We start from the raw sequence: 16,618 nt of genomic DNA on the forward strand, positions 1-16,618 counted from the left end.
GTAGGGAATTGTGATTGGGTTTGCTGCTTTTTTGAAAATTCCCATCACAGAGGCACTTGCCACTGGCCATCTTCATGTTCATGTTCTAAATATTGCTTCCACAATCCTCAGCTATCAACAGCAGTTGCTTGTTGGCATTCCCAGCTTGAATTCTATAGCTGCTGAGGAGCATCTGGTAGCATGTGTCCTTCTTGTTGTTTTCTTCATCAACAGATTAGGTCTGATGGATGGGTGTTCACCTCCCCCACCTCCCCCCACCATTTGTTTTATGGCCTCCAAAAGCTGTCAGGGAAGCTGAAGCAGGATTGTTAAATACTCGCATTTTCTGATTGATGGAGGCCTTGAATTTACTTGGGTGCATGCTGTTGGGTTACAACGGAAAAGAAAGAGCATGGAGAGAATGACTGACTCATTAGCTTTGGAACAGCCAGAATGGTTTTTGCAGAGATCTTTCATATCCCTTTTTTGTCCTTCCTCATCCTGCTCTCAAATGTTAAATTATCACATAGGGGGAAAGAATCTATTACACGTGGTCTACAGAGGCACTTCCACTGCAGTTGCTGGATGACTATAGGACTGGCATTAATCAGGTAGAGCCGCCAGAGAGCAAAAATGAGATGTTGCCCAGAGGCACTCTCATTGTTTACCAGTCAGCCATAAATATTGGCTCATAAATATGCAGGCCTCCTCTTATGTGGAAGAATGAAACGACAAGTTCAGGAGACAAGGGGATTTGTGAATGGAGTGAAATGGGAATTTTGCCGCTGGTGTATAAACTGGATGATGAGTAGGAACAGTTTAAAATTCAGCATGGATGGGCTGGAAGAGGGGAGTTGAATCCTTTTCCCTCCTCTGTTTGAAACTTGGAAACTCCATTTTCACAGTAGTATATATAGTATATTGGCTCTCCTGGCTTGCCTACTAGCAAGTGCTGGATTCCACTTGTTAATAGCAGACTCAGTTTACAGTTAGTAGACGATTCAGTTTATGTTTTTTCCCCTGGAGTACTAGTGTCATTAAAACAAAGTTTCCTGACAGATGGGTACCTCTGGCATGCTCATCTTTGTAATTCATATATGTGCATAATTTAGGCCACTCTGCTTAATGTCTCACGTGGGTTTGAAAACAGCATTGCCTCACATTGGTTTGAAAACCTGTACCACAGGCTGCTTCTGGGAAGGTTAAGTGCTAACACCAGTTTTTCTCATGCAAGCACACTCTAGGAAGAAAACAATTTTTTAAAGTGGATATGGGACAGAAAGGGAAAGAAAAAGGGAAGTTGCAGCTGTTCTGCAGCCCAAGCATTCTGCACTTTCTATTCCCACCCCCCACCCCCCTGTATCACTGGTTTAAAGGGATGTGGCAGTCCTGTTTAGTTTCCCCTTTCCCCCAATTTAGACTGTGGGTATTTGAAAATACCTACCTTTTCACTAGACAGTTAAATGGCTGTCCTGATTGATTGAGCATGTTTTCATACATGTCATTTTTTCTGAACTCTAACACTGATTGACAATTAGTAAGCATAATACAGCTTTCACAGATCAAACATAAACTGAACTTTCACAGTATCTACTACTACACAGTGCTTTTTTTCTTGGAAGCAATTTACAGATTCTACTATAAGTTGATAAATTGTTGAATGTTGAGATTTCAGGTGATGTGTACATGTGGGTAATTTAGGCCACTCTGTTTAATGTGGCTCACATTGGTTTGAAAACCTGTACCACAAGCTGCTTCTAGGATAGCACATTCAGATAGTAATGCCTGCTACATGATGTATTTCTTAGTGCAAGTAACACCCAAGCAGTGAGCTTGGCTGCCAAGTTTAGTGAAAACAGTTCTGGTATGATGAAGAATTTGCTGTTTTGCAAAAATCCAATGTGAACAATGTGAACATGAATAGGACAATCTGTATGCCTCAGATAATTTATATTAGCAGCTTCTCATATTAGACACCAGCACCTCAATTTCCTGTGTTCAGTCCCACACAGCTAGTATCCCTCTCTGACTTCTGGGATTTCTTCACAGCCACAAGAATCTTAGCCTCTCTTCCAGTGTGTTTGTGTGTTCTTTGTTTGAACCAGGAGTCTGTCCTATAGCACTGACAGGACTCCTCAACAGAGCCTTCAAGTTTTCCTCTGCTATAATGACATAGTGTACCACAACTCAGAGAGTTTTCCCTCAGAAAGAGCCAGTTTGGTGTAGTGGTTAAGTGTGCGGACTCTTATCTGGAAGAACCAGGTTTGATTCCCCACTCCTCCACTTGCACCTGCTAGCATGGCCTTGGGTCAGCCATAGCTCTGGCAGAGGTTGTCCTTGAAAGGGCAGCTGCTGTGAGAGCCCTCTCCAGCCCCACCTACCTCACAAGGTGTCTGTTGTGGGGGAGGAAGGTAAAGGAGATTGTGAGCCGCTCTGAGACTCTTCGAAGTGGAGAGCAGGATATAAATCTAATATCTTCTTCTTCTTCTTTGCTTTGCCCCTTCTCACAAATGAATTCTCTTTCAGACAGAAACTACCAAGCCAGTTCTGTCTCAAGGAACTGAGCCGTCAGGCTGCTCTCAGCTCCTTTTTTCAGTCGATATCCCACTGAACTGACTGTGAGGTGATTCCCCCCTCCTCCTAGCCTCCTTCCACTTGATACATTCATACCCATGGAAGCAGCTGAGCCAATCAGAGTGAGTTGTTACACACTCACCCAGGCAAACTGCTTTCAGCCCATCACACACCTCTTTTATCATAACATGGTAAATTGTCCTAGAAGCCCCTGGGATATTATATGGCCTGTGATACAATTTCCTTTTTTCCTAATAGGAGGGGTGGAAGGGAAAGTGGCATCCTGAATCTTGCCCTTCTACTGACATAGGCAGGGCAAAAGGGAATATGATTGAGTTTCACTCTACTCCAACCATTATAGATGCCTTGGAGGGGGAGGAGATGGGAGGAGGTGGCCACAATTTGAAGAAAAGGGAGCTGTTATAAAGGGGCCCATTGACCCTTGGTGCTCAGGGGTCTGTAGAAATTTTCAGCCAGTTCTGGTTTGGGGTAGAATGTAACCCTTTAGATTCCAAATATATGAAATGCCTATACTTGAAACATGAAGTCATCGCTCTGTTTATAAAACTTCTTTCAAAATTCACATGCATTTATCCATCTATATCCTCTTTTTCCAGTTTGTTCTTAATTCTTCCACAAGAACCCAGCATCCTGTCTGCTCTTCTCTGATGTTTCAGAGGAAAGGGAGAGAAGAGACTTCTCAAAGAGAAGAGACTCTTGGTTGACCACTAATAAGCATTTTATTAGCAGTTACCGTGGAATGCACTTCAAAATGTTCTTCTCCATTTAAAATCTAATTAGGCTCTTTGGGAGATCTGCAAGCTGTTCATGCAGTGTCACAAAATCTGGGTCCCACAAGGCAAGGAGGAATACCATACAGATAGTTTATCTTGGTCTCCTGTTAGTTTGTTTTGAAGCTCTGTCAAATCCAGGTACTGGACAGTACAGTTTCCACACATTAATTTTCATGAACAAATTTACAAATGAGAAAGAGCTCTCTTGATGGATATAGAGCTGGAACGGTCAAAACGGAGCACAGTGCTTGTTCGATCTGTTGCTTCTTAGAATAGCTGCCATTTTTGTACTTAGACTAGTATGCCATTTTAAGGGAAAGCATCTCGTGCCTTCCAGTGATTTTACAAATTTTCCCAGCCCCCCTCCCCCCAACAGTAATCTTATAAAATTGAGCAGTACAGTTATTTTTAAAAAAATCTTATGTACTGTTTACTTCTGAGTGGTGAATAGTGCCAGAGGTAGCCCTTACTTGGGAGAGATTGCTGGAAACTTGTGGTATTTGTGTAGTTTTGGCTTTAGTTACAAATTAGAAAATAGTGGGAGGCAGAGAGGTACTTCCACTGGACAGCCAATCAGCTACCCCTCTTCAAATCTCTGAGATGTGTCTTTCTGCTTCTGCCTCCATCACTCCCAGTATCTTCACTGCACTTTTCTTTCCATACAGGCACACACCTGCCTCCTCTCTTCAGTTAGGATAGGTGCTCACCTTCAAGAACCAAACAGCCATTTCTAAACATGTTAGGGCCCATTGGGAATATACCAAGAAGAAGATGAGGATGATATTGGATTTATATGCTGTCCTATACTCTGAATCTCAGAGTCTCAGAGGGGTTCTCCTTTACCTCTCCTCCACCACAACACACATCCTGTGAGGTAGGTTAGGCTGAGAGAGCTCTTACAGCAGCTGTCCTTTCAAGGACAACTGCTATGAGAGCTATTGCTGACCCAAGGCCATCCCAGCAGGTGCAAGTGGAGGAGGGGGGAATCAAAGACGGTCCTCCCAGATAAGAGTCTGTGCACTTAACCGCTACACTAAACTGGCCAAGAAACATCCCATTCTGTTTGTCATGGAAACTGCTCTTCCATAGTCATGCCTCTTTACACTAAGGCCAGAAATCATAACTGTTCATTAATTTCAAGTTCATAGTATCATAAAAACCCCCAATGCTTATCATTCTCTTTCTTGAGCTTTATCTGTATCACCGACAGCAGCAGAAAAACAAACAAATGTTTTTAAAAACTGGAAGATGATTTTAGATGGTATGCTTGCAAGTCAAAAAGAGTGAAATTAAATGGCATTACCTAGTGGCCAGTAGTTAGTTATGTCTTTCAGGTTAATATTTTCTGTTGTGTTTTTGGTTGGCTCTGTTAAATGTTTTTTAAAATCAGAAGTATTTTGATGCTGAGTACCAAAATCAGCATTTGCTATGTAGTAAATTATAAGACTGATGGACAGTAGAAGCCTGTTTCCCAGTGTTAATTTTCTTCACTAATAATTCACATATTGCGGGTTTGGTTTTTGCCTTTGGAAGCAATGGAGATTGAAGCGAATTTATCTAAAAACCTAAACAACAGTGTCTAATTTGTAATTATTTTAGTTTTACATAAATATTGGGGTGGGGTGGAGTGGTTGGTATGGTAACACTGAATGCCCACACAAATGTTGAGGTCTAACCATTCTGCACAGTCTCTTCCTTAAACACACCAAAAAAGGAACATAGATTCAGGTGGGCAGACCAACAAAGTTTTGTTCTAGGTATAAGCTTTTGTGTGCATACACACTTCATTAGGTAGTTCATCAGACACTTCATCAGATGTACCTGGGAGTGGGCCTGCCCGCAAAAGCTTAAAAGTGCCATTGGACCCAAACTGTGTTCTAAAGAAAGAACACTGTGCCTGTCAACTGATGATCTTCCACATATCCTGATCTTCAGCATATGCTTTGGTTGGGTATGCCTGAGAAATCAGTGTTAATATAATATTAAGTCAATATTTATTTTTAAAAAGTTAAATTCAAAAGGGATAAAGGTTACACGGTTTTCAAGTGAGGGGGCTAAAGTGCAGTTTTAACTAAGCAGTAAAATAAATTTCAGCCGTATTTCCTTGGATAACAAAGGACAGAAAAGTTTTAAAGCTAACATATAGATTTAACAAAGTTTAAAGTAAATCAGGCTGCTCTCTGAGTTAGCTCACATATCTTCTAAGCACCTTTAGCTGTAGTCTTGTTCAGTCCTGCAGAGGAGTTGATCCATTAACAGCTGGATGGACTGAATAATCTTGAGACAGTAAGCCAGCTGCCGCATGCCTCTTAGGCCCACTTACCCTAATGGGCTATGACAGGAATATATTTAGGAGTAGGCTTGCAAGGCAGCTACAGCAATATGAGTATGACAGACCCCCTGTGCTGAATGTAACAGCTCCATCAACGAAGTGTTGAGGATAGATTCAGGTGAGCAGCCATGTTAGTCTGAAGCAATAGAACAAAGTTGGAGTCCAGTAGCACCTTTAAGACCAACAGCGTGTTGAGGAGAAGTTCAGGAACTAGTTGAGCTAGGCACTTGTGCAATGTTGGCAACCAAAATGAACAAGGCTTAAGAACATACCTTTTCTCATTTTGCACCACGGGGTATGTAAGCTCGTAGAGAGTGTGAGGAAGGAGCCAGTGGTCATGGTACATCAGTACCAATGATGGTAAGAAATAAAACTGTGAAGTTCTTGTGGGTAAGATGTTGAATACCTGTATTTTTCACTATAGCTTCTGAGAATCATATGTAGCCCCTCCGCATTATTATGCAGTAATTTGGGGAATAATTTGAATTTTCTCTGCCAGCTTCTTACTCTGGTGCATTCTTTTAGCTCATTACCTTTCCACTGGAGAGCAGCTGAGGAGAGACTAAAAAGTGATTGTCACAGAGACATACCTATACGACTCTGTGAATCTGATCTTGTTTCTGTTGAGATCAAGGAACTTCTGTACCAAGCCTATGTGTATTGTGTTTTCCTATGTTCATTATAATAGTTTCTTTTATTTAAAAAAGCTTCTTTAAAACATCTCTTAGTTAAATCATCCAATTTGTTATTCCTTTCATTTTTTCCTTCTGCAAATAGGATTGGCAAGAACAACATTTTTGGCATCTTATTCATTTACTTTCTAAACAGAATAGTGCTGAGAGTTGCTAAGCCCCACCAACATCCCCCCCCCCCACACCATAAAGCAATGAGGGTTCAACTGATCATGCCCAGCATCAAATGGCACATTTCTCATACTCCCTGGCCATCCAGCCAGTTAAATGTCTGGCTTGGGCAAACTTCCTTCATCAGTAGATGCCACAAGGTGCTTTGGTTGAGGCAGCAAGTGCCCTTATTCCATCTGCTCATTCCATCTGCTTGGCCTCCCTTGCTGCGATACTATCTATCCTGTTATTACCATCTGACTATTATACTGTTGGGCCGACAGCCATTTTAATCTGTAGAATGTGCCCTTGCCACCTATGATGTATTTTATTGTTTCTTGGTTTTCTTGGTTTTCTTGTGCTGTTTTGGTCTTTTAACCTGTAGGTTTTTAAACTGTTATATAATTTATGTTGTGATCTGCCCTAAGCCCGTCTATGGGAAAGGGTGGAATATAAACCTACAGAAATAAACAAACAAAATTTTAACTCAATGAAGTTTCGTGAATGCTCCCTGGTGTGACCATTAGGGAGGTGCATTCGCACCTTATTGGTATTTTCTGGATATATTTGGATTTCGAGATGGTATCTGGAATTATCCACAATACTGGGAATTGGATCCCAAAAAATTAATTGTAAATATTGGCAGAGTTTAAAGACTCTCAGAACTATTTTTTCCTCCTCTTTTTTTATGTGCATCTATGTATTTCCGGGCTTGGTATCAACTTGTCATGTTAGTTTTACCTTGAGTGTATCCTTTTAAATCGGTTTTGTTGGTATTGTAACATTGTATTCTTTACACCAGTTGGTTTGTGTTCGGGTTGCACTTTGCAATGGGTTCTCTGGTTGTATGTTGATAAAGATTCTTTGATTTTACATTTGTTAGGCTTGTGACAGTGTTCCTCTGGTTTAGATTGGATGATTCTCTGGTTTGACTTTGGGTTATATTCTTGGGTTGTCCATTTGTTGTGTTAGGCTTGCCACATGGTCCTGTGGTTCTGCCAGGATTCCTTGATTCTACATTGGCTCTTTGGGCTTGTTGGTGCTGTCTGCTTAGAGAGTCTTTTGGCCAGGGGTTGCTTTGCTTGGACTTGTATCTCTGACTATTCTTTGCCATGAAGAAAGCCTGGAATCCACACACACCCCCCCCACCCGGAAGCAATATATAATATCTGGGGACACCTTGTTCAGGGGCCCATAAATTGAACCTCTTGGTCCAATTCACTTGAAAATTCTGGATTTAAAGGACAGGCGCAGGCAGATCCCCTGTGATTTTGGTGTAATTTGATTTTTTTTAAAGAAGAAGAATTGAAGAATTGCAGATTTATACCCTGCCCTTCTCCCTGAATCAGAGACTCAAATTGGCTTACAATCTCCTATATCTTCTCCCCCCACAACAGACACCCTGTGAGGTGGGTGGGGCTGAGAGGGCTCTCACAGCAGCTGCCCTTTCAAGGACAACCTCTGCCAGAGCTATGGCTGACCCAAGGCCATGCCAGCAGGTGCAAATGGAGGAGTGGGGAATCAAACCCGGTTCTCCCAGATAAGAGTTCGCACACTTAACCACTACACCAAACTGGCTCTCTTTTTAAAGTCCCTCCATCCCTCCAGAGAAATTCCCCATAGAGAATAATGGAGCTGAATATTATTGGAATCTCGGGGGCGGGGGGGAGGCAGGGAAACACAAATCAAATACCAAACCAGTATTTGGAACCTGGGAAACTGGGAATAAATGATATTTTTCAATTTCCTGATATCTGGATCTCTCCTTCCTTCCTTCCTTCCTTCCTTCCTTCCTTCCTTCCTTCCTTCCTTCCTTCCTTCCTTCCTTCCTTCCTTCCTTCCTTCCTTCCTTCCTTCCTTCCTTCCTTCCTTCCTTCCTTCCTTCCTTCCTTCCTTCCTCCCTCATATATTGCTTATAGAAAACTAAAGCTGCAGTGCTAAGAACATTTTCCTGGGAGCAATCCCCACTGAATTGTCTTGAGTAGGATTCTGAGTAGACCTGCCCAGAATTGCTCTCTAAAGTATTTATGCTTTTAAATGACACCGGTATGCCGAATCATGTAATTATATATGCTAATTAAAGTGATTCATTTATGTTGTTAGGTTTAGGCTTTATAAGGAAGTAAATATTTGCTGGATACTTAGCAGAGTAAATGAAGTGCAGCAGAATAATGCAGCACAGACATGTGTGTTTAACTTTTGAAAAAATGCTTCAAAATTAGGAAAACAATTCCTTCTAACTAACTCATCTTTCTAGTTCTGATCTACCCCATCTTGTTTCTTTGTCCCCTCTAGCCATAAGAAGGAAGGACATTTCCCCCAAAAACTTCATCCCTTTGTGTACATGTAGAATAGCATGAACTATCTCCAATGTACTGATTAGTCCATAGTCAATCTTAGGGTCACCTCTTTAAAAATAAAACCTCCCCCTTTTTGGTGGGAAGAATCTGTTCTACACCCAATTGGTTCTATGCTAAACTTGCTATTATTAGCTTACAGAAATTTCAGCTTAACACTTTCTTGACAGAAGGGATGGTACTTGCAAAACCAGACAATATTGCAGATATTTCATTTTGTTTCTAGATTTCATGCAGGTTTTTTTCCTTTAAAAATCTGAAAAAAATAAATATTTTCCCCCAGCGGCTACAAAATTTCCAGACACTTTTCATCTCTAGTTGTGCCACCTTGATTATAGAATGTCCTCCCCACATCAGTTCACTTGACTTCCAGCCTGCTGAATATTAGGCACCAAGTCAACGCATTGTTAACATCCAGAACCTTTTGCTCATTAGTTAGTTTTTTCTCTCAGACCCTGTGATTAGCTGCATGATATTCCTCTGGTACTTGTTTGAACAAGAAACTGCAAATGCTGCGAAGGAACTGCTAGGCTGTGCTGACCCTATTCCTCTGGTACTCATTGTTATTTTTACTGCTGGTTTTATTGTTGATTTTAGAGTTTCTGTATTGTTAGCAGTGGATTCTTTCCCTACTGATGTAATTGGTTTCGATAAAGTGCCCCAGGAGTAAATTTTTGTAAGAGCTGGGGGAGGTATAATTTTGTTTCCTGAAGTAAATAAATAATTGTGAATACCTGTGTTATTCAGTAGCCTGAAGACGGGCTGCACAGATACATCTCTTGGACATTTGATGAAATTGCTGAGCAGTCAGGTTAAAACTGATAAAAGGAAGTACTTCTTTACCCAAAGGGTGATTAACATGTGGAATTCACTGCCACAGGAGGTGGTGGCGGCTACAAGCATAGCCAGCTTCAAGAGGGAGTTAGATAAAAATATGGAGCAGAGGTCCATCAGTGGCTATTAGCCACAGTGTGTATATATATGTGTGTGTGTGTATAAAAAAAAATTTTGGCCACTGTGTGACACAGAGTGTTGGACTGGATGGGCCATTGGCCTGATCCAACATGGCTTCTCTTATGTTCTTATTATCTTCACAATAACAATGTGAGGAACATTAAACCAGTAGTGCATGCTTTTGCCTAAGGCTGCCCATGAAGATTACACAGAATTTGATCATGGGGCTCCTTTGCTGCAAACAAGGGCACTGTCCACTATACATTCATAAGGAAGCCTGTAGGTAGAAGAGAGATGAAGGTTGAATGCATCAGTGCTTCAGCATACCCCTGTTCTTGCTCCTCTTCTGGCAGAATCTCTGTAGCCTTTCTAGTGTTAGACTCCCATCTCTATTTTTATGCCTTATAAAGTGATTCCTTTCTCCCTCTTCCCAATAGATGTCTCTAGATATCTTGTTTCCTGAACAAACAAGAGAAAGAATAGTGCAGGAGTTAATATGATGGACTTCTTTGTCTGCATCTGAATCTTTTTTTTTTTTTTACAGTATTGATACCCTCCACGGAAAGCCAATTTTAGTGGGCCCTTCCCAAGCCAAACAGTGGCAGTTCACCTATAGATTATACCAGGGGTCATTTTGTAGAAAAATAGGCAGGGGAGCTCATTAGCATAACTCATTAGTATATGCCACTACCCCCAGCCAAAAGAAATATGATGCAAGAAAGGAGAGCCCCGGGCAAGCGAGGCCTGCTTGGGCTGACTAGAGATCTAGCCTTGCTCACCTGGGATCCTTTTGGGCTGTCTCTCCCCGCCATCAAAAAGCCAGCAAGCCACCCGCTGCCCAAAATCACATAAGAAATGGAGAAAGGGTGGTGCGGGCTTCTCCAGAGGTTAGTGAGGGTTACTGGGGGTGTGGCAAAGCCCCTGGTGGCTGGCTGGCTGGCTGCTCTCCTAATCCAGGAATTGTTATGCAGTTGCACCTAATATTCAATGAGCAAGGTAGGTGGTGAGGAAGAGGGGGAACCCTCAGAAAGGTTCAGGAGCTGTGCTCCTGTGAGCTCCTGCTGAATCTGAGGCCTGGATTATGCTGCATTTACCCAAAAGGAAGTCTAGTTTCCCCTCCCCCCAAAGTATGACATCAGGTGGGGAGAGGGGTCATCTTACCTTCACATATAAGTTACACAAATATGTACAGTAATAAAAAATCTTTTGTGTATAACATTTTTAGAGAGGTCATCTTACATTCAGTGTCATCTTCCCATTGAGTAAATATCGTATATTCAAATGATGGTGTCAATCAGTGCTGAATGGTAGAATTTAACTAAGTTGTGGAAACTGAGAAACTTTTCATGAGGGATTTCTCAAGGTGGAGAAGAAGCAGAATGTGTCTTTATGAGTATTTTGAGAAAGTAGCCTGGTGTGAGGAAGACAGCTCATGATAATTAACTAGGACAGTCCATTCCTTTACATGGCAGTCTTGCCTAATATTGTTTTCAACCCTAAGAGAAATGCATCAGGTCTGGGCTGTGCCTATCAGTGTTGCTGTGTGTCTTTCAGAATACCTCAAGAAACCAGCAAAGATGACTTGGAAGCTCTTCAAGAAAAACCCCAATCCTGAGCCCATCATAGCAGCATCTGCGGCACCGCCGGCACCCCTCACCACAACGGTGGTCCCTGTGGTGTCAACAGACAACTCAACTGAGTCAGGCCCGGTGGAGAGTAAGGAGGATGTGTTTGCCCAAATTAAAGAAAAGTTTATGAATGAGATAAACAAGATTCCATGTAAGTAGTTCTTATCTGCTGCCTTTTCTTGCAAACATCTCAGAAAGTTGTTGTTGGGTTTATCTGTCCTTTAACTCAAATGTCTAACACCCAGGGCTTTTTTTGAGCAGGAACGAACAGGAATACAGTACCAGCTGACTTGGTGCCACGGGGTGTGGCCTAACATGCAAATGAGTCCATGCTGGACTTTTTCTACAAAAATCCCTGTGCAACACAATGGTGCCACCAGGGGGTGTGTCCTAATATGCAAATGAGTCCCTGCTGGGCTTTTTCTACAAAAAAAAGCTCTGCTAACACATTTGTTGAACACAGGCAGAGGGCTTGTCTCCTCTTGCTTGAATCATCCTCCTGCCTCTGCTAGTCAGACATAAGACTAGATTGTCTCCAGATGGTTGATGCAAAAAAAATAATAATCTGTTGGTGATCATTTTGATGGTGGGACAACTGAGAAAAAAATAGAGAGATGAGAGGACCTGCTCTCAGAAGTTAATTGTTCTTAGTGCTAATTCTTAGTTTTAGAACACCACTAAGAGTACTGAGACCTGGGCAGTGGGCGGGGGGGGGGAATCAAAGAGGGCTGGAAATGTTCTGCATTAGCTGAATGCCTAGTCAATGCCAGGCTATCCAGTGGTGGGAGCAGAGGGCAGGTTTGGCTCCCAGTGCAAGGGAATAGCAACCATTTGGAAGAAAGTACAGATGTGTATCTCCAAGGGACCATGGCAGAGTGCCATTAGCTTTTTGGGTAGAACAAATTCTGCCATTTTAGCAGTCTTGCTCTCTGCATTAGCACTGGACCACTTGAACTCAAACCTGCTTTTATCTCATTAGCCCCACCCTCTGTTCAGGCATACCAGGGTGTGATTGAACCCATGAACCAGTTTTTCTGTGTATTTATTTACAGTATGGATGAAGCTCTTTCAACAAGAGATGATTTGAAAGGCATTTGCAGCTATTTAAAAACACAAAAAATCCATACAAAATAGAAAAAACACAATTTTAAAAATACAGTGACATAAACATAATGAGACTCTCCACTAATCCTCAAAGAAACAAGCATCTTTTGACTTGTCTGTGGATGGCAATCAGGGACACAGACAGGTTTCCCAGGGGAGAGAATTGTTTTGCAACTCAGGGACTACCTGGCCAAAATAATCAGGTATGATGTGACTACACTGACTCTTTTGTAAATGCAGCCATTGTTGTGAGATGTACACAGAGATATTTTATCTTTAGTTATTTAAAACATTCATTAGCAGCTTTCTTCCTTGTGGAATTCAAGGCAGCTTGCAATAAAAATAAAACAATTATTTTAAAAAAAACACAATGAAACATTATAAATAACAATAAAAATACATAAAAGGTCACAATTTAAAACCTCCAGTCAGGCCTGCCAATAAATAATAACTGAATCAATCAGATGCAGTCCTGAGTAAAACTGTCTTCATTTGTCTCCTGAAGACTGATAGAACATGAGAACATAAGAGAAGCCATGTTGGATCAGGCCAATGGCCCATCCAGTCCAACACTGTGTCACTCAGTGGCCAAACCACCCCCCCCCAGGTGTCATCTAGAGGTCCACCAGTGGGGCTAGAAGCCCTTCCACTGTGCCCCCCCCAAGCACAAGAATACAGAGCATCACTGCTCCAGACAGAGAGTTCCAACAGTAAGCTGTGGCTAATAGCCACTGATGGACCTCTGCTCCATATGCTTATCCATTCCCTTCTTGAAGCTGTCTATGTTTGTAGCTGCCACCACCCTTTGGGTGAAGAAGAACTTCCTTATCAGTTCTAGCCTGACTGCTCAGCAATTTCATTGAATGCCCATGAGTTCTTGTATTGTGAGAAAGGGAGAAAAGTACTTCTTTCTCTGTCTTCTCTGTCCCATGCCTAATCTTGTAAACCTCTATCATGTCACCCTGCAGTCAATGTTTCTCCAAGCTAAAGAGCCCCAAGCGTTTTAATCTTTCTTCGTAGGGAAAGTGTTCCAAACCTTTAATAATTCTAGTTGCCCTTTTCTGGACTTTTTCCAATGCTATAATATCCTTTTTGAGGTGCGGTGACCAGAATTGTACACAGTATTCCAAATGAGACTGCACCATCTATTTATACAGAGGCATTATGATACTGACTGATTTGTTTTCAATTCCCTTCCTAATAATTCCCAGCATGGCGTTGGCCTTTTTTTATTGCAATCGCACACTGTCTTGACATTTTCAGTGAGTTATCTACCACGACCCCAAGATCTCTCTCTTGGTCAGTCTCTGCCAGTTCACATCCCATCAACTTGTATTTGTAGCTGGGATTCTTGGCCCCAATGTGCATTACTTTGCACTTGGCCACAATGAACCGCATCTGCCACGTTGACGCCCACTCACCCAGCCTCAACAGATCCCTTTGGAGTTCTTCACAATCCTCTCTGGTTCTCACCACCCTGAACAATTTAGTGTCATCTGCAAACTTAGCCACTTCACTACTTACTCCCAACTCCAAATCATTAATGAACAAGTTAAAGAGCATGGGGCCCAGTACTGCCTGTAGCTGCATTCCACCCCTCCCCCCAAATGCTCTGTGATGGTCTGATGGTGCTGCTTTTGTTGCAGTGCCACCATGGGCCCTAATTGCCATTGCCGTAGTCGCTGGGCTGCTGATCCTCACCTGCTGCTTTTGCATCTGCAAGAAATGCTGCTGCAAGAAGAAGAAGAACAAGAAGGAGAAAGGCAAGGGGATGAAAAATGCCATGAACATGAAAGACATGACAGGCCAGGTAAAAACACACCTTTTGGGGAAGATCAAGGGTGAAGCAGCTGTTAGCATGGAGCACTAGTGTGTGTTTTGACTGGTGGAGGTAAGATACAACCCTGTGCACTCACAAAGAGTTCTATCCCTTAAACATAGGAAGTACAGATCCCTGCAGTGGTATTGCCAGCACTGAAAACTGGCCTAAGGACATGTGATGCCAGCAGTATCAGCCCACCTTGTTGCACTTTAAAAGTGAAGCCACAAAGCTGAGGCATTTGCACTTTCCTCACTTGCTCATTTGCACATGAACACATGAGAGACTGTCTTATACTGAATCAGACCCTTGGTCCAAGCAAGTCAGTATTGTCTACTCAAACTGGCAGTGGGTCTCCCGAGTCTCAAGCAGAGGTCTTTCATATCATCTACTGCCAGGTCTTTTAACTGGAGATACTGAGGATTGAACCTGGGATCTTTCTGCATCCCAATCAGATGTTCTACCACTGAGCCACAGCCTGTCCTGTAACTTCCTTTGTGTGAGAGCTTAGGATTCTCCTTTTTGGCTGAAGTCAGATAATAGTTTTTAAAAATGTTGGAGGTGCTATCCATAGAGATGTCATTTTCTCCTGGTTACCAGGTTCTCCTCCTTTCTTCTGGTTATTTCCATTCAATGAGATTTTGCTCCCCTATTTTTTAAGTGGTAAAAGAACCTGTAAACAGACATTATTGGGAGCTAAATATGCACACCACTAGGGATAGGCATAAAGTGGTTCACAAGCAAAAATGTGGCACAATTTGGCCCAGTTTGGAGCCCCTGAACTGATGTTCAGTGAAGGCACCTTCCCTGAACATTTACTGGACTTTTGTCCAGTTTGGCTGTTTGGGCCATTTAAACCTAACAGCTGAGCAGCACAGGCCCACAGATGACCCGTTCGGCTGCAATGGCTGTGAGCCATTTCACTGGTCAGTTTTGCTTCCCCCCACTTCCAAGCAGTCAGGGGGAAGCAAAATGGACTGGTGAAATGGCTGCCATTTAAACCTAATAGCAGGGTGGGTCTGGGCAAGCTGCAGCTGAAGGGGGAACTGGCTGGTTTGGGGTATTTTGGGCTCAGTTCAGTTCAAGGTTCAGTTTGGGGGCCACTCCAACTGGAATTTTTAGGTCCATGCCCATCCCTGCTCACCACAGATAGTGATGCCTCTGAAAAAAATGACAATCTCACTCCAGCTTTAGTTACACTGAAGTCGATAGGGCTGAACCAATTTAATCAGGCAAATGCTCTCCTAGCCATGCTGTGTGGATTTATTCACATTATGGAGTACCTTTAGAAGGCCAGCAGCTGTCAAGCAGCACACATACACCCAAATCTAACTTTCCAGTTTCTCTGACACACACAAAAATACACATACAGGATGGACAGATCATTAGTTATATCTTCTAGCCCAGTTTTATTTTGCAAGATATCCAGACATTGGAAACAGTCCATGGGAGGTTCTCGTGAATGAGCCTGAAAAGAGAGGCAGCCTCCCAAGAGCAAGAGAGAGAAGGGAAGGCTGATGAGATCAGGGTAACACCAGCATCATATGCTTCACCAACAGCCTGCATTGCACCAAGAATCTTTGCTCTTTCTCCAAACAGTGATGGTGACTGTTTTACTTGCTTGCTTTGTGCAGGTGGAAAACTAAAGACCACACAAAACACTTAAGAGGATCTGTTTATAGCATCTTTCCAGGCAACAGCTTGCCCATGAGAGTCTGTAAATCCCAGATCATAAACACATTTTATGTGGCATCCCAGTGGCTCAACTATTCCACCTTTTCCTTTTTACTGCTGTTTGCTTCACTTGCAATGATCAAACTAACTCAGCAGCAAAACCCATTAGCAATTAAGCCACACAAACATGTGAAACCTGGATGGTTTGATGGGCTCTAAATCCTTCCCTCCTATCTGGGCCTTTTGATTTGGTAACTGGGGCAGCAGCCTGAGAAATGAGACTTTTATAGCCCATATTGCTAGAAGTATTTCCTTTTTGTGTGTATGTTAATGAGCCTTTTTGCATGAAGTGCTTTAATGAGGCACAGGCATGGGTGTCTAGTCATCCAGAGCCCTCTGCAGTGTGCAGAAACTCTCCAGAGGACTTTGAAAAACTTTCATATGGTGCTCAGTCTTGCACCAGTTTTCCAGTGAAATATCACAGAAGAAGATGGACACTGTTTTTACAGGCACAGAAACACAAGAAAAGCAAGAGCCACAGTAGCTAGCTATCATGAAGGA

At 42.4% G+C, this 16,618-nt stretch overlaps 1 protein-coding gene across 5 annotated transcripts in view; it reads left to right on the top strand.

Moving 5' to 3' along the window:
• The window catches only part of SYT2 (synaptotagmin 2), a 215,269-nt gene that overhangs the window by 170,795 nt on the left and 27,856 nt on the right, over positions 1 to 16,618 (top strand). For all 5 annotated transcript variants that reach the window (XM_060231135.1, XM_060231132.1, XM_060231130.1 and 2 more), the window contains 2 exons: positions 11,387 to 11,611; positions 14,211 to 14,374. In XM_060231135.1, the coding sequence (XP_060087118.1) occupies positions 11,410 to 11,611; positions 14,211 to 14,374 (366 nt within the window). In that variant the 5' untranslated portion in view covers positions 11,387 to 11,409. The remainder of the gene's footprint in view (positions 1 to 11,386; positions 11,612 to 14,210; positions 14,375 to 16,618) is intronic.

Source organism: Heteronotia binoei, chromosome 2 (assembly GCF_032191835.1).
Source record: "Heteronotia binoei isolate CCM8104 ecotype False Entrance Well chromosome 2, APGP_CSIRO_Hbin_v1, whole genome shotgun sequence".
Classification (NCBI taxonomy): domain Eukaryota; kingdom Metazoa; phylum Chordata; class Lepidosauria; order Squamata; family Gekkonidae; genus Heteronotia; species Heteronotia binoei.